The sequence below is a fragment of the Octodon degus genome, unplaced genomic scaffold (assembly GCF_000260255.1).
Source record: "Octodon degus isolate 3935 unplaced genomic scaffold, OctDeg1.0 scaffold00060, whole genome shotgun sequence".
Taxonomy (NCBI): Eukaryota; Metazoa; Chordata; class Mammalia; order Rodentia; family Octodontidae; genus Octodon; species Octodon degus.
This window is the reverse complement of record NW_004524636.1, coordinates 12482555-12499048: the sequence shown is the minus strand read 5'-3', so window position 1 is coordinate 12499048 and position 16494 is coordinate 12482555. Positions and strand designations below refer to the sequence as shown.

General features: G+C 36.7%; 1 protein-coding gene across 2 annotated transcripts in view; it reads left to right on the top strand.

Annotated features, from left to right (window-relative positions):
• Window positions 1-15092, top strand: part of Tasp1 (taspase 1) — a 251661-nt gene extending 236569 nt beyond the window's left edge. Inside the window, exon 14 of one of the 2 annotated variants that reach the window (XM_004634308.2) lies at window positions 14118-15092. In XM_004634308.2, coding sequence (XP_004634365.1) covers window positions 14118-14210 — 93 coding nt within the window. In that variant the 3' untranslated portion in view covers window positions 14211-15092. Of the gene's footprint in view, window positions 1-5552; window positions 5618-14117 lie in introns of those variants that run through there. The other variant, XM_023718640.1, reaches the window with a different exon arrangement.
• Window positions 15093-16494: the final 1402 nt, after the last annotated feature.

Here is a 16494-nt window from a genome sequence, read left to right as displayed (position 1 = left end):
GTGTGTGTGTGTGTGTGTGTGTGTGTGTGTGTGTGTGTGTGTGGTGGGAGACTGAACCAAAGGCCTCATGCGTATGAGTTAGAGACCCTATGAGTGAGCTGCATCATCACCCCAGAAAGTTTCATGGCCATTAGTTTTCTCAGACTAATGCTGATGGCCTCATAAAGCCATCCTAAATATTTTATCTAAATACAGCAGTTTATAAAATTTTAATGAGGGCTTCTTGTATCTAAGGTAAAGCACCAAGGTAACTTCCAGAGTTAAATAAATTCTTTTTTTTTTTTTCCCCCGGAACTGGGGATTGAACTCAGGCCCTTGTGCTTGCCAGGGAAGCGCTTATTCTACTGAGCCATCTCCCCGGCCCAATAAATTCTTTTCTGTACCTTAAAAAACAAAAAATTACCTTTCATGAATGAAACCCATATAAAAGTGTACGTGGAGAGTTATTACTCTTACATGAAGTTCTGGAAAAACTGATATATGTTTACAGAAATCAAAAATTCTGAACAAGGGGGCCTAAGGTAATTTGGGGAATAATAGAAATGTTCTTTATGGAAATTTTTTCTTTATATTTTGGTTTTGTGGGTATATAAATTGTCAGAAGTCATGAAACCCTTTAACATCTGTGCATTTTATTGTATGTAAATTATGCCTCTATTTTAAAAGTCTGAAAAAATGGTATTAATAAAACCATACATACAGATGTTGTGGAATGATTGAAAGAATGAATTTTGGATGTGGATTTTGATTCCACAGTTCCTGCTTTATGACCTGGGCAGGCTACAACTCTAATCCATGCTTATCTTTCAAGAAAAAAATACTACTAATACTTGGATAGCATGTTGAAACTAAAATAAACAATGTAAATAAATCACATGTAATAGGTGCTGCATAGTTTATGGTGGATGGTGATGGTGATGGAGGTGGATGGTAGAAGTGGTGCAGAATCTGTCCCAATCCTCCTGGGCACAGCTTCTGGGGCCTCATTTACACTGGAATTGTGCTCTCAGGTATGCCATTTACCTTGACTATCGTAAGCAGTACTGGGAAGCTAACAAGAGACTGCAAAGAATTGAATACATGAGAAACAAACTGTAGGACAGAACTTTCTTTCACCTCAAGTTAATTTATAACAGCAGTTTATAATTTTATTTTGGCCCAATTGGTCTTATGCTATCAATTTCTTCTGTATAACTCATATGATGTTGCTCCATAAACACCGATAAATCTATGTGGTCCAGTAAAGTCATATGAATTTATTAGTGTTCCTGAATTTATTTAACTGTATTTTAGACTTATCAAGAGCCACCTAGATACAACTTGGCCTTCACCTAAAGCAAATTTTAAAGTGCTGTTGATAATGAAGTCCTCATGTTACCCAGCAACACTGTTTCTGATGTCTGGCAAGAAGTCAACTGCCTCAGGATGGTAGGTTAGGTGCCACCAAAAGTTATTTGCTAAGAAAACATCCCAGACAGCTAAATCTGGCAAGTGTACTTACAGACCACAAAGAAACGTGGCTAATCAGTGGTTTCACTTCTATCTTTTAAGTTCGCCTAGAATTTCAACTGTAGATAATTGTGTTTCTTTTTCATGTTCTTAAGGCTGCCAGTAGGATCTGTTGGGTCTGTTTACAAAGTCTTTTAGACAAACAAGATTGCAGAAAATTGAGTACGTGAAAAACAAACCGTAAGACAGAACTTTCCTCTTTCTCAAGTTAAATTCTAAGTGTAGTTGGTAACTTTACTTTGGCCTAATTAATCTTACACCACCAGTTTCTTCCAAATGATTCATCCAACATTGCTCTACAGCAATAACATAAAGAGGAAATTCACCATGTTGGTAAGAGTCTAAATCTCAGAAGTATAAGCTATATTTATTCAAGTAAATCTCATTTTAATCATGGTGTATAGTTAGATCTGCACAAAGATAAATGTCCATTACTTGAACTTGTAGATTTTCCCACGTTATTTGAAAGGAAATGAATCAATTTTTTTTTTGTTGTTGTTGTTATGGCAGCCTGAAATAATGTGAACATTAGTTTCTATACCTTTAAAGAGTTACATAGCTCTCAGCCACAGCTGTGAATTTAACATTAAGATATCTCTTTGTTACCTTCTAGTACTCAGCATTTGGGGTAAATGTATGCCTTTCCAAGAAAACATGTGTCTTACCCACAGGACACATAACCATGGTACACATGTAAATAAACAGGTGTACTTGAGAATGATTGACTTTATTACCCACTGCCAGTGAGTAATGACTGCATCATCTATGTAACGGTGTTTTTTCTTTTAGGCAAGCAGTAGACAAATGATAAAAGGAACCTTTTTCTTTTATAGCAAGGGAAAAAAAGGCTAGAATCTTCATCATATAATTCTTAATTTGTGCTAACTTCCTAAGTTGAAACAGGCTTTTGGTTTCTATACTTGTAAATATTTAGAATCCCTTTATGATTTTGTGTTATAAAAGTTTTATCACACTATTTCATTTTAAATAGGTAAGTCCTAAGAGCAGAATATAAGAATATAGTATATGTGTAAGTACCGATAACCACATAAAGCCTGGCACATAGGAGCCGTTCATGGATAACTCTTTAAAAAAGGATTCCATGTTTAGCTTTAGGATAGAACTTTAAGTCCAAGATAGTTGTTTAGACAGAAGAATTTGCCTCCACTCTCTCTCCTTCCCAGTAACATCTGTACTTGAGGCATAAAAGCTGGATTAATTAAATCAGCTTTGTAGTTTAAAAAAACTCAAAAATTTTAAATTTACAAATAATATTATATTTTACATAGATATTTAACCATTTTAAATTTATATACAAATATTACTTCCTTGTTTTTTCCTTCTGTAAGAGCAGAAGTTTTGGTACCACTTCTATGTGGCAGAAATTGGTTAGAACCATGTGATAGCCATTCTCTTTGGTGAGTTCTAAAGTACTTCTTTGACACTCTTACCACTAGGCTACTTTATTTTTAAATGCCTTGGTTGTTCAAATTTGTGGCATTTAAATGTGACCCATTATAGATTTTAGTTCCAAACCAAGTCTACCTGCTAAACTACATTTTTATTCCAGTATCATTCATTGAAAAAAGTTATTTTTTTTCATTTTTAGGCATTTTTATTAGTATGTGTTTGTGATATGTAATTAATACATTCATCATGAAGAGTGAATTAGGTATACCAATTAATCCTTTAGACTTCCCCTTCCCTCCCTTCCCTCACCTCTCTCTAAAAGATCTACCTATTTCATATCTTTTATTTCTAAAGTATAATTTTGATCCTTTTAAAAGTCTATGAGTGTCCATTCTGTTTAATCCTGAGGATTAAAATTCTTTCCTGACATTACATGTAGTTATGTCCCATATGTAAAGCAGTGCTGTAAATTGGTGAAAGCTCAACATTTTAGTATTAAATAATTGAGACATTTGACCAAGGCTGAGCTCTTCTATTTACATTCTTTTCAAATACTTCTGGATGCAATAAATGGTAGGTACTGACAATTTACTTTTATGTTCTTGAGCTGTCATCACTGTGCTATGTGTGTTTGGTTTAGACTGTCTGCTGCAATGTTGAAAGAATAAAAGGAAACTTAATTTAGTATGAGGGCTATTTTAACAACTTGCTGCTAGGAGATACTCAAAGTACTTAGAAACAGCTTTTCCTTAACTTGGAAAAGAAAAGTAATATTATTTTAAATATACCTTAATAATAAATGAGAAATGCCCAAATTCCATAATTTCTCTCACTAAGATGGTAGGGTTTTTTGTTTTGTTTTGTTTTGTTTTTAGACATGGTCTCGCTATGCAGCTCAGGCTGATCTGGAACTCACTTTGTAGCCCAGGCTGGCTTCAGACTCCTAACATTCTCCTGCCTCAGCCTCCTGAGAGCTGGGATCACAGGCATGCATCACCACAGCCAGCCAAGATGATGGTTCTTAACGATATTACATTTTAAACAGCGCAGCCGTAGAGGTAGTAAGTGCACAAGTTTTCAAATAGAAATATACTGAATATGTTAAAAAGATAGTAAGGAGGCCAGTTTTAGTTGGATAGAGTAAGTGATGGAGAACTGTAGTTTCTTATTGGTCACTGTCAGGATTTTGGCTTTTCCTTTGAGATGGCAGCCCAAAGAATGATACGACTTACATTTTAAGAGAACATTCCAATTGCTGAAAGGGAGGCAAGGATTAGGTCATTGTCACTTAGGTGACTGATAACCATGACTTGGGCTAGAGCATTAACAACATAAATGGTGAGAAGCTGTTAATTGCTGTATGTTTTAAGATAAAGCAAAGGGATTTGCTGATGAATTGGACAGAGTTGTAAGGGAAATTAAAAAAGGCTGTGATAGTTCCTAGGATTTTGGCCTAAATGGTTAGAAGAGGGGAGTTGTCATTTATTCTGGTAAAGGGAAAGAAGATTTGGGGGGAACTAACAGGAGCTCAGTTTTGGACATGTTGATTCTGAGGTGTGTGTGGGTATCACATGGCCATGTCTAGTAGGTGGTTGGATAGATACATCTAATAAGATGAATAAGCTGGAGATACATATTTGGCAGATGGGTGAGATCAGTCACCAAGAGAGTGAACACCAAAGGAGAAAAGTCTTGATGAACTCTGATATTTCTAAGCTGAAGAACCACCTAAGAAGTCATGGCCACAGAGGTCGGAAGACATGCCACATGAATGTGTTGTCCTAAACATCGAAGGAAAAAGAAGAGTTTCAAGAAACATATGATCTGCTTAACCAAATGCTATTGCTGGGCCCATTGAAATTGTGAAATTAGGGTTGAGGCTCATTGTGTTGGATTTACCATTAAAAGTCATCATCTTGATACAAGGGGCTTTAGTGGAGTGATCAAAGCAACACCTTGTAGAAGTTCACAGAGCATTTGGAAGGAAAGAATTTGATGTAACAATTATAGACAACTATTTCAAAGAGCATTGCTGAATGTAGAAGCAAATAGAGTGGTGACTAGTGGAGATGGAAGCTTTAGAAAGTTACTCTTATTGCTACTTCATTGGAAGCAGATGTTTCACTTTAAATCTAAAATACTATACACATGTATTTCTACAAAGTGAATGAGGGAAAAGGGGCCAAATATATTGAACCCCAGGGCATCCCAACATATAGTGGTTGGGAGGTGAGGGAAAAAAACAGAAAAGGAAGCTGAGTTTCAATTTTGAAATCAAAGGGAAATCTTAGCACATTGTTTATAGCGGTTCTAGGTGCAACTGGCATTAAAGGAGGCATTTCTTGATATTTGAGATGAGTCTGCCTCTTCTAGTCACCGCTCTATTTGCTTCCACATTCAGCAGTGCTTTCTGAAACAGTTGTCTGTACCTGTCACCTCAAATTCTTTCCTTCCATTTGCTCTACAAGGTGTTGCTTGATCACTCCACTAAAGCCCCTTGTATCAAGATGATGAGTTTTAATGGTAAATCCAATAGACCGATCCTCAGCCCTAATTTCAATGGACCCAGCAATAGCATTTGGTTAAGCTGATCATATGTTTCTTGAAACTCTTGTTTTTCTTTCGGCATTTAGGACAATACATTCATGTGGCATCTCTTTTGACCTCTGTGGCCATGACAGTCTTTTTGGTTGGTTCTCCAGCTTAGAACTGTCAGAGTTTATCAAGACTTTTCTCCAGCTGGTGTTCACTCTCTTGGTGAGTTTGTTGGTAGTTTTTAGTTTTACTTCTTCCAAATTCCTCACTGACAGATCAGCTGAGATTCTCAGGAAATAGTCCACTTCACAAAGAATAGTTTCATTCTTTACGATGGATTAAACATTAGCCTTTTATTCTTTTTCAAATACAAAAGATGCTCTTTTCAAGCTATAGTAAATTCTGTGTTATCTGGCAGCTTACCAGGCAGAAGAGTGTAACTGACATTTTGGATTTTCACCTAGTGTAAATCATCAGGATATTGAGACCTCCCTATAGAAATCTGGAAAAAACACTGGGCTCCTGTCTTTACAAAGGAAATGGTGGCCCAGACCTTGAAGGTACACTCCCAGCATCTGTAGAGGGTGTGGAGTCAGTTGTGCCTCCTCTTAATTCAGTACTTCCTGCCCCTCAGAGAAATGTCAGAGATATTAAGCTACTTATCTAAGGTCTCAAGCTGCAATTTGAGACCACATAAACTTAACTTCATGAATCATGCTTTTAACCACTTACTTACTAGGAGCTAAGTAAACTGGAGATGTATATTTGAGAGTTTTGGCATATAAATGATTTTCTAAGAAAAACAAGACTGAATTAGATCCCTAATGGAGTGAATATAAGGGGAAAAAAGAGGTCTGAGGCCTTGGAATTACCATATTTATACACTGGGAAGATGAGGAATAACCAGTGAGGGACCAGAGAGGTTGACAGAGAGCCAGGTGAGTGTGGTATACCAGCAACCAAGAAGAAAGATGCAGTTGCTGGTTCCTGTGTGGACACTTCAGTTACTGTAAAGGAGTGGAATGGGGACACAGTCACATCCTCCAGCCTAGAGCAATAAAGAACATACTTAATCATGATGATGTTGCTAACATTAAATGCTCAGTCACCCTGCCACATAGTTAAGAAAATAAAAATGACAAGAGAGGAAAAAAGTCCAGTATTGGTCCTAAAAGAATCCTTCTGGAATGCAGCTACTTTCACATTACTATTAACATTTTATGACTGTCATTTTTACATGATTATAGTTATATAAAATATACAAAATGGTATATACTGAGACTCTAATTAGCTGTTGAAAGGGCAGACAACAACCAAAAGGGGGAAAAAAAAGGATAAAAAAACCTAAGAAAATTTGAATGTGTGATGTTTTGTGCTTGCCTGCCTTCCTTCCTTCCTTCCTTTTTTTTTTTTTTTTTTTTTAGGACAGGGTCTACAGGGTCTCACTACATAGATAAGACTCATAGTGATCCACCTGTTTTCAGCCTTCCAAGAACTGGGATTACAGGCATGCCATCACGCCCAGTCTCAATTGCCATATCAGTGCACCCCGGGGGCAGGGCCGGCACTGCACACTGGGAATGAACCCTGGGGATGCACCCTGGCAGCTCCATCTACCTAAGCAGGCGCTATAGTCCGCTGAGCTCTTTGGCCAGTCCAAGATGTGTGATGTTTTAGTGAATTATTTAAATATCACTTATAGATACATTATAATATACAACCATATGGTATGTGAGTCAGAAAGAACTCTCAATATAATTGTAACATTTTAAAAATTTTTTACCTGTAAGAATATTGAAAATTAGGAAGCTAGTTGACTTACTCATCCACAGATGATTCCAACCCAATAGCAGCAGTTAAGGCTCAAACCTAGTTCTCCGAGTATCAGAAACACTCTAAAACTGGTAAAATTTGTAGTAGTAGCTTTTCTAATCAAGCCCTTTGCCCCCATCCCCCTAAAACTGCCTTGTCATAAGCTTCCTGAAGGAAAAGATGTGTCTCTTCACAGGGCTAGTTTTAGAATCCTTTTTCAGGGCAGGACTTTGTGGAAATAAAGAGAGCTCTAAATTTGGAGTCCAGAGGCATTCATTCACATCTCAATTTTTCCACTTCCTTTCTGACCATAAGCAAACCACATAGCCGTTCTCAGTCTTGTTTTTTGTTGTTGTTGTTGTTTTTTACCTGAAAAATAATAAGTACAGTATACATATTTCTGCCCACTGGGTTATTTTGAGATCTTATCAGTGCAAAAGAAATATAGAAACCTAAAGCATTCTTTAAATACAGGGACTTGTGATTTTTATTAAGATTTCACAAGGGGTGGGTTTCTATATCCTACAAAGACATAATTGCTTTCAGAGTGTTTCATGTGTGTTTCATTCTCTCCACATAGTAGGTGCAGAATAAATATTTGCTAAATAGTGAAGAGCTTTTATCACCTTTAGCAAAAGGAATAGTCGTGATGATTCTCTGTGGGAGTGGTGGGATAATAGTTACTACAGGGCGTGTCATGTTTACGTGGGTTCCTTCATGGGGCTTTTAAGCTAAAAATAGGAGGAAACTCTTGTCTGATGTTGCCTCTAACTAAAGTGTTGTGTCAGTAGGGATGGTAAAAGAAGAAAGCCAAAGTGACCGTGCGACTGGAACAACATGCTGTTCTCATCAGACATTATTTAATCGTATTTTAAGGCTCCTTGGACATGATATTTATATGTGAAAACAATAGAACTTTTTGCTCTTTATGTAGCCTTGTTTTAGTGCTAACAATGAAATTTACAATAATGCTGTCTTTGTGTTTTGTCCTCACTTGTTAATGGATCTTTTATGGCATCCTTGTTGTAAATGTGGAAAACAAGGTAGGGGCAAAGCATAGTAAAATGACTTACATATGGCATTAATTCCTCATTTTGTGGATACTTCTGATTTGTTAGGTTCAACTAGAAAATTATGTCTTTGGATTCCTCTGTCCTATTTATTACTTTTAATTTAAGATTGTGATGGAGTAGCTATAAATATTCATTTTTAAAAAATTTATTAGCAGTGTATATAAAAGAAGCCAACAGTTCTGAGAGGATACTCTGGAGTTCTCACCCAGGGTCCTCATTGTACATTTTCCAGTATCGCATGGGCTTAGGAAATGAGCACCCAGCACTTTTTGGTCTAAAGTAAGTGAGTTTTATTCTTTAAATTACATAGATCATCCTAGACTATATTAAGAAAGTTCATGTGAAATTGTCAGCTAGTAGAATACATATGCTTTTGGGATGAGATCTGAAGAACAAACTATTTTTAGTTAACTACATTCCAAGGTTTAATGCCACACACAAAGAATGCCAGAATATACTATTCATAAGTTGTGTTTCTTTGAAAGACAGCATATAAAAGCGATGGATAGGAACTCTTGAGAAATGCAGAGGTAGCAGTGTCTCCTCATTCAATTCAGAGAGTGGGGGGGGGGGCGGGGAGGCCAGTAGAAACAAGACAGTAGGCGTTAACCAGTCACATTATTCCAGCCCTTCCCTTTGGAATCTGTTGTTTAAAGAGTACTATGCACATACAAACAATCTCCAGGGTTATTATTGTGTCAGATAATTCAGTATGTAAAGGTATAAGTTGCTCAGCCCACAGCATGATCTCACAGAATCAAGTTTACATCTTCCATGTAGCAGAAGTTTAACTTGTTAAATGAATCTTTATTGTATACTGGATAGCATACATGTTATCCCAGATTATATTTAAATAGTTCTTGGGACACTGTCAGAGTATGAAAAAATTGATACTATCAAAAACTCAACAATTTGAGAGACTGGGCATGGTGGCACGTGCCTTTAATCCCAGTGCTTGGGAGGCCGAAAACAGGAGGATCACTACAAGTACGATCTACATAGTGAGACCCTGTAGACCCTGTACCAAAGATGTAAAATAGAAGAACTCAGCAATTTGAAATATGAGGCAGAATTAACAAGAGAAAAGAAAATGGGAGAGCAAAGGGATATTCGTCTCTTCAAATGCACATGATAATATAAAATGGAGCTTAGCATACTTATATATTACTATGTTAGAGTCCTGCTTTCTAGAAGGAAAGTGCCATGGAAAGTTTTCTTTAGGGCTCCCCATCTCTTAGTGGTGATTTGTCAAAATTTGTCAAAATGAAATACAGCAGACCAGATCACAGGGCATATGGCTCCTTCTTGACTATCACAGAATTGAGGTTCAGATGGTGGGCAGCTCTTCTCCAAATGGTGATTTGGAATCTTAGACTTACCTTATCTCAGAAGCCTTCAGATCATCAGGAAGATCATGGAGAATACTGTGTAGGGAGGTCTTCTTCCAGGCCTTATGGTGGTGCACTTCATTTTGGCCGCTGACCTGTTTTCAGTCACATACCTATACCTAACTGCACAGGAGACTGGGAAGTGTAGCCCAGAATCCCAGGTTTTCTGATTTTTCAAACTGTGCTCACAGCATTTTGATGCCTCTGGAGATTAAGTTTAGACTTGGACATAACAAGTTGTATACTTCATACACTGCTAGCCACAGGCTGATGAGGACATCTCCATTGTTTTGAAATGCTGTTTCATAAGTTTCTCTATGCCAAGTGTTTTTCCACTGTCATTTACTTTGTTTGTAAATGCCTGCATTGCTTTGGTTTTAGTATCTTGCTTCAGTTTTTCTATATTTTTTAAAAAGAAAACTACTCCCTCAGAATTATGAAATAACAAACAAAATATTTCCAAGAGGTTATTTTAGAATGTGTCAGTCTAGATCCTGTTTTCCTGACTCTACCCAAGTAGAATAATGAATTATTTCAGATAATCTTCCCTTGACTCTCATGGAAGATCTTGAACAGATCTCCTAAAAGTGGAAAAATTGTTGTATGTTGAGTAGAGAGGCAGAGGATTAAAGTATAATTACTAAATAAAGCCTTTGAGACTTTTAAAATTAAAAGTGTTTGTAGTTTTCCTAGAAACCACAGAAGAACAGTTTCTAAGTAGTCTTAAAATGTTTTTAAATGTGCATAGGAATGATAGGAAATCTCAGCTAACAAGTAATTATATAATTTCTTTTTTTTCTTGAACTTTCTTATTTTGAAATCCTCTAAATGCATTTTATGTCTTAAAAGTGATAGTTTATAAGTTACAGTTCCTTAGGCATTAACCTCAAGGATCTGTCTGTGCTGCTCAGAGAATTAGCAAGAAAACAGAGAATTATAGTGGCAAGGCCATTGGATTCCATTGGTATGGAGCTGTTTGCACTAGAAGGATTTGAAGCTCTGTCTCAATTCTCTAACAGCCTAATGAAGTGGAAAATGAAGAAACCGAGTCAGGAGATACATCTTTAAAAAGTCTAGAAGGCTTCACTATGGCAAAGTAATTTGATTGACCTTTTAACCAAGCTGATTCATCATGCTCATTAAAACACTTGACATTTCTTCATATAAATAAACAGCACTAGGGAGAATATTTGGATCACTTACCTACCTATTGAACATATCCAAAATTTCATTTTATGTAAACTATTTTGACAGGTATAGGGAACACTGAGATAAATGTAAGACAAACTTCTGCTTCCAAACAACCTTCAATGAACATAAAAAACTAAATACCCAAAACCAAAACTAACACACCACCAGGTGAGAAGTGCTCAGATGGCTGCTATAGAAGCTAGAATGAGAGCTTCTAGGATGAATTGGTGACCTACTCAAAGAACTCTCTCTTGAGAAAGAACCAGAAAAGAATATTAAATACAAGAAGTCAGTTAAGGCACTATATATTGAGGCATGCAGCAAGATGATCCAACATGGAAATACATTATTCTATTGCATTTCCTTCTGTCATTTTTTTAAAATTTATTTTTCATTAGTTTCAAATAAATTGAGTTACTGTTTTTTTTTTTGTTTTTGTTTGTTTTTTTTTTTTGCAGAACCAGGGGTTGAACTCAGGCCCTTGTGCTTGCCAGGCAGGCTCTCATTCTACTGAGCCATCTCCCCCACCCCTGAGTTGCTGTTTAAATAGTTGTAAAGGTACCTGGTTAAGTTGCTTTGCTTACAGCATACCCTGGAGTCCACACAGCCCTTAGAGACTCAGTATAAAATATTTTCTTATATTTTTATTTTTTTAATGTTGAAGCTGCATTTTCTTTTAATTTATCAAGAAATAACTAGCAATGAGACCGTTTCAAAACTGATTAGTAGGACAGTTTCAATAATTAATACATTGCATATTGTTGTCTTCTTAGTAGTTATTCATAATACAAGATGCAGAAATGATATCCTGTCCAAAAACACTATTTGAACAAATCTTTATTCATTGAGTTAAGAGAAAGCTGAATATCTATCCTAACTATTTTGAATACACAGATACAAAATGGTTCTTCATTTGTCTCCCCTTTTTTGTTTTGTCAGAGAAGGGTATTCCATTGTCATTTAAATATTTTAGGTGCATGAATTCAGCAAAATATTCCAATATAGTCCAGTAGTCCATAATAGTGGTGGGTTTCCTGTAGGACTGGCAATGTCAAAAGTTGTTGACTTGAAAATACCTGTTCCATGTTGTGTCTGAGATGTTTGATATTTAGACAGATAGTGAGGTTAAGCTCAACTGCCTATGTTGTAGGGTAATAATAAGCTTCTCTTCTGGAGGGTTAACAACCTAAGTTTGAAGACCAAAAATTAGAGAAAAAGAAGGATGTAAGGACAGCCAACATTTTGGCCCTAGCCTTTCAAGGTCAGTGAGGACTCAGGACATAGGAGAACCTGTACTGTAACATGATTTAACTCAGTTGTGTCCCAAATTTTCTTTTTTTTTTTTTAATTTTTATTTATTTGAGAGAGAGAGAGAGAGAGAGAGAGAGAGAGAGAGAGAGAGAGGTGTGTGGCCAGCTCAGCCCACCAGGGGGCGAGGCTGGCTGGCATGTGGTGCTGGGGGATTGAACCGCGGTCCCCGATGCTTTGCTAAGCTTGTTCTAAGTAGGTGCTTTAGACCACTGAGCCATCTCTCCAGCCCCCAAATTTTCTGATCAAAGAAATTATTGGGCCACTGAGGAAAATGATGGATGATGTAGAGTGTGCCTAAGGAGAGTCACATGGAGAGAAAACATTCTCTCAGGCTTTCCCAGAGAGCAAATTGGTCAAGCAATGGCCGTGACTCATCCACATGGCTGACACTGACAAAGGATTTGCAAACTGCAGTACAGGGTTTCAGGATAAATCCTGAGGGGATTTGACTGACCTTGTGAGATACAAAAGTTACATTTCTTTTTATGTAGGTCTTGCTTTATCTTGGTTTTAACCAGCAGAAAACTATAAAAACGAAGTATAAAAAGTAAAGCCATATTAATATGCTGAACTGTATTTTTAAATGCTGACTTTCAAATTCATTAGAAAAAGTATGGAGTTTTGGGCTGAAAATGTATATTTTTTTAAAGAGAAAACTGATTTCTCTTTAAAAATTGGGGTGGGATGTAGAAGATTTTCTTAGATAGCTCTTATAGTTTACATGATGTAATGCCCCATTGAAATCTCTACAGAAAGTTTCGGTTCACCTTTGCGTAAACCTTTTCTGACTAAGGTCACTTAATTTTTTTTTTTTTCTTCATTTCTTTTTCTTTTTTTTTTTTTTTTGTTTGCAGAACCTGGGATTGAACTCCGGCCCTTGTGCTTGCCAGGGAAGCGCTTATTCCACTAAGCCATCTCCCTGGCCCCCAAGGTTGCTTAATTTCTGATGAGTCAGAAAATCATGTTGATGAATCAAACTGGTGAAGTGTTGACCTTTGGATAGTTAACCATTTTAATCTTAACTTGAACATCATTCTTGTGTGTTTTATAATTGCAAAATCCTCCTGAACTAGATGGTGATTTAGGAAGGAGAGAATCCATAGAAGTTCATCTTAACGAGTAAAAACTGTTTTTTGTTTTGTTTTTTGGCAGAACCAGGGATTGAACTCAGGCCCTTGCGCTTGCCAGGCAAGCGCTTATTCTACTGAGTTATCTCCCCAGCCCCTTAGCCATTTTTGTTTTAATCAAAGATCGCAGTTTATACAAATCTAAATGTATGTGGATAGTATTTTGTCCAAGGGCTGATAATAAATATCTCAAGACCATTACCATCTTTTGTAATTTCTCCCCCCCCCCACACCTTCTCCTTCCTGACTTTCTTGACATTTAATGGTTTTCTGGCTTTATTAGCTGTTCTTCTAGCTGAAACTTGATAGGGGTAGGAGTATTAGATGTAAGTTTGGATTGGGAATTGGACTTTGTGAGTCTCCAGAGATTGACATGAAGTCCTCTGATCTGTGGAGCAGGAGTGTCTTCCTTCCTTCCAGCCTTGGTTATTTTTCTTAGTGGGAAATCCATTGCTTTCTGGCCTACATTCCTTGGACAATTGGCAGGCTGTCTTCTTAAATATACTGTCACTCTTCAGTCTTCAACAGTTAGTTTAGTCACCCCTGCATCTCCATTGACCAGAGCTGTGCTTACCATGTAGCAGATGCTAAGTAAATAGTCCCTGAGTGTACTTCTAGCTTTCTGAAGGTTACCATCAGTATGATCTATAGTTGCTCAAAAAGCAAAAATGATTACATGAAGTTCTGGAGTTTGTTCCACTTTTATCTGATGAAGGGGACACCATCAGCACTTCTGACATCTCCTTTCTCCTTCTCTGCAGACTCACATTTCAAGACTCCCTCCTGGTGCGGTGGCAGGACAGTCGGTTGCAATCGAAGGTGGGGTTTGCCGCTTGGAGAGCCCAGTGAACTGACCCTACTGGCTGAGTGTGAAGTGTCTGAGAGGCATTTCAGAACATGAGCTTTTGGGGATTTTAAACTTTGTTTTATAATTCTTATTGGAACCTTATGCACCACTCAAAACACAAGTGCTGCTGTAGTTAGCGCTTAGTGATGTGGAATCTTTGGTGGGTGCCAGATGGGGTGTGTGTGTGTGTGTGTGTGTGTGTGTGTGTGTGTGTGTACGTGTGTACACGTGCACATGCATGTGTGCTTCTTCCTTGATGGAATAGATTCATTGTGTAACCAATGACTGGGAATGATCACCTTTACAAAATGTGTGCTTTAACTGTTTACAAGTAAAATCTAAGGTTGCAGGAAACATTTTTATTTCTAAAGAGTAAATACCAACTGTCATTGATGTAATGTGTCTGAAGAGTAAATCTACTTGGTTAATGATTTGACAGTGGTCGTGCTCCATTTAATAACAGTAATAAGTAATAAGGTGTTTTTATTTGTGAATCAGTTTAAGTAGATCTCGTGGTAACTTAAACTGCTGTCTTCATCCCTCATATGGGGCATTTTTCTTTAACAAAGAATGGTTTCAGTGAAACAATCTAGCAGAGAATTAAGGTCAGAACCTTTTTAAATAATAGTCTTATTGATAAAGTTTGTACTTCTTTCCTCTGCTTTTCTAAGATTCAATATTGCTTAGGCTTTGAGCTGTATGTTAAAATTATGGAAGATTATGTAAAGAGAACATACAGTAATGCACAGTCCTTAATTGTGTATAATGGAATGTTATTTACAATGTAACACTGTAAATAAGAAAGCAGAGTTTATGGGAAAATTCGATATTATCTTTGTTTCTTGTTTAAATATATTTTTAAGATAAAGACACAAAAATAAAAAAGTATTACGAGGTTTGGTGTTTGACTCCTGTTCTTAGATGAATGTATTATCCTTAGAATCTTAGATTGGAGATGAATTGATAAAATTTTGTTTATAAAAAGTTACTTGTTTCAGAAAACATACCTGTTATGTCTTGCTATTTCAGTTGTTCAAAATCCAGCCTTATCTCTGTGCAGCTGTGATAAACACTAGCAAGATGAAAGTTGAGTTTACTGCATGATTAAATCCTCAATATCAAAATTCCTAGAATTTTCATTGCAATCTGGTAAAAGTCACCACGGGAAGGAATGGGACACTTTTCTTTGAAAAGTCATAATGACCCTGAAAGCTCAATGGTTTCAGCTGATAAATTACTTCTTAAATGTTATATTTAGGCATCGTGGAGCCACATAAGAAACTAAGTCTTGCCTTTTGATTTTTTATGTAAGAAGTGGTTATCAAGAAGATACTAAAGATAGACTTGCTCAGGGGGAGGAAGTTTCCCTGTACCATATAATCATGGATCTGGGCAGTAACTGATAAAGCCCCAGATAAAATTATACACTTGACATCAATGTATGGCCAAATTATAAAGGAAAGACAACCAAAATGGAGTGGGTATAAATATGAATGATTTGAGAGTTGCTAACTTACATTCCTCGCACAGGCAATTACATTTGTCTCGCTGTGTTCTTGTAGACAGGTTGGTGCCGTGGTATCTGTTTTTCATTCTTAATGAGGCTGAGAACTTAGGAAGAGATGGGCTGGCTGGTGGGGAAGCCTTTCGTTTCAAAAGCTTTCAGAGACCTGTTACCTGTTGGTAGGATGTTTCCAGGAACTGGGCTGGATCACATAAAACTATCAGGACACTTTGGAGTCTGAAAGTCATCTGACCTATTTCACCAGGAATGCCATTTCTTTCATCTCCTTTTGACTTTATTCCATTCATATTTAAATGTTTGAGCTTGTTAAAGACAGCTTTTATGAGGAGTTTAAAAACCAGTAAGTATAAAAGCACCAACCCTCCAAGAACAGTTTGTCAACACTTTATTCTCCAGTGTTCTAACTACTTTTTTAAATTTAAAGGAATATTATGAAGCTAGGAGGGAGGAAAGTGATGTACAAAATTATGGAAATAAAAATGTAATTGATATGTAAGTTCTTTCACTGTAAGATCAGATGTTAAGGGTCAGATACTGGAACAAGAGGATATTGATAGATAATAATGTGAAAAGTAAAAACAGATAAAAAAAAAAATCCTATAATCTAGTCTGACTTATGTCACCCAGATTCTGAATCTGATCTTTAAGATCTCTACTTTTACTATGAATGATTTTGACTATATACATATATTAATTTCTTTTTAAGAGCTGAGCATTAACTATTTGATTCTCTTGAGTATAGTTGAGCTTCATCTGGATTCCTCAA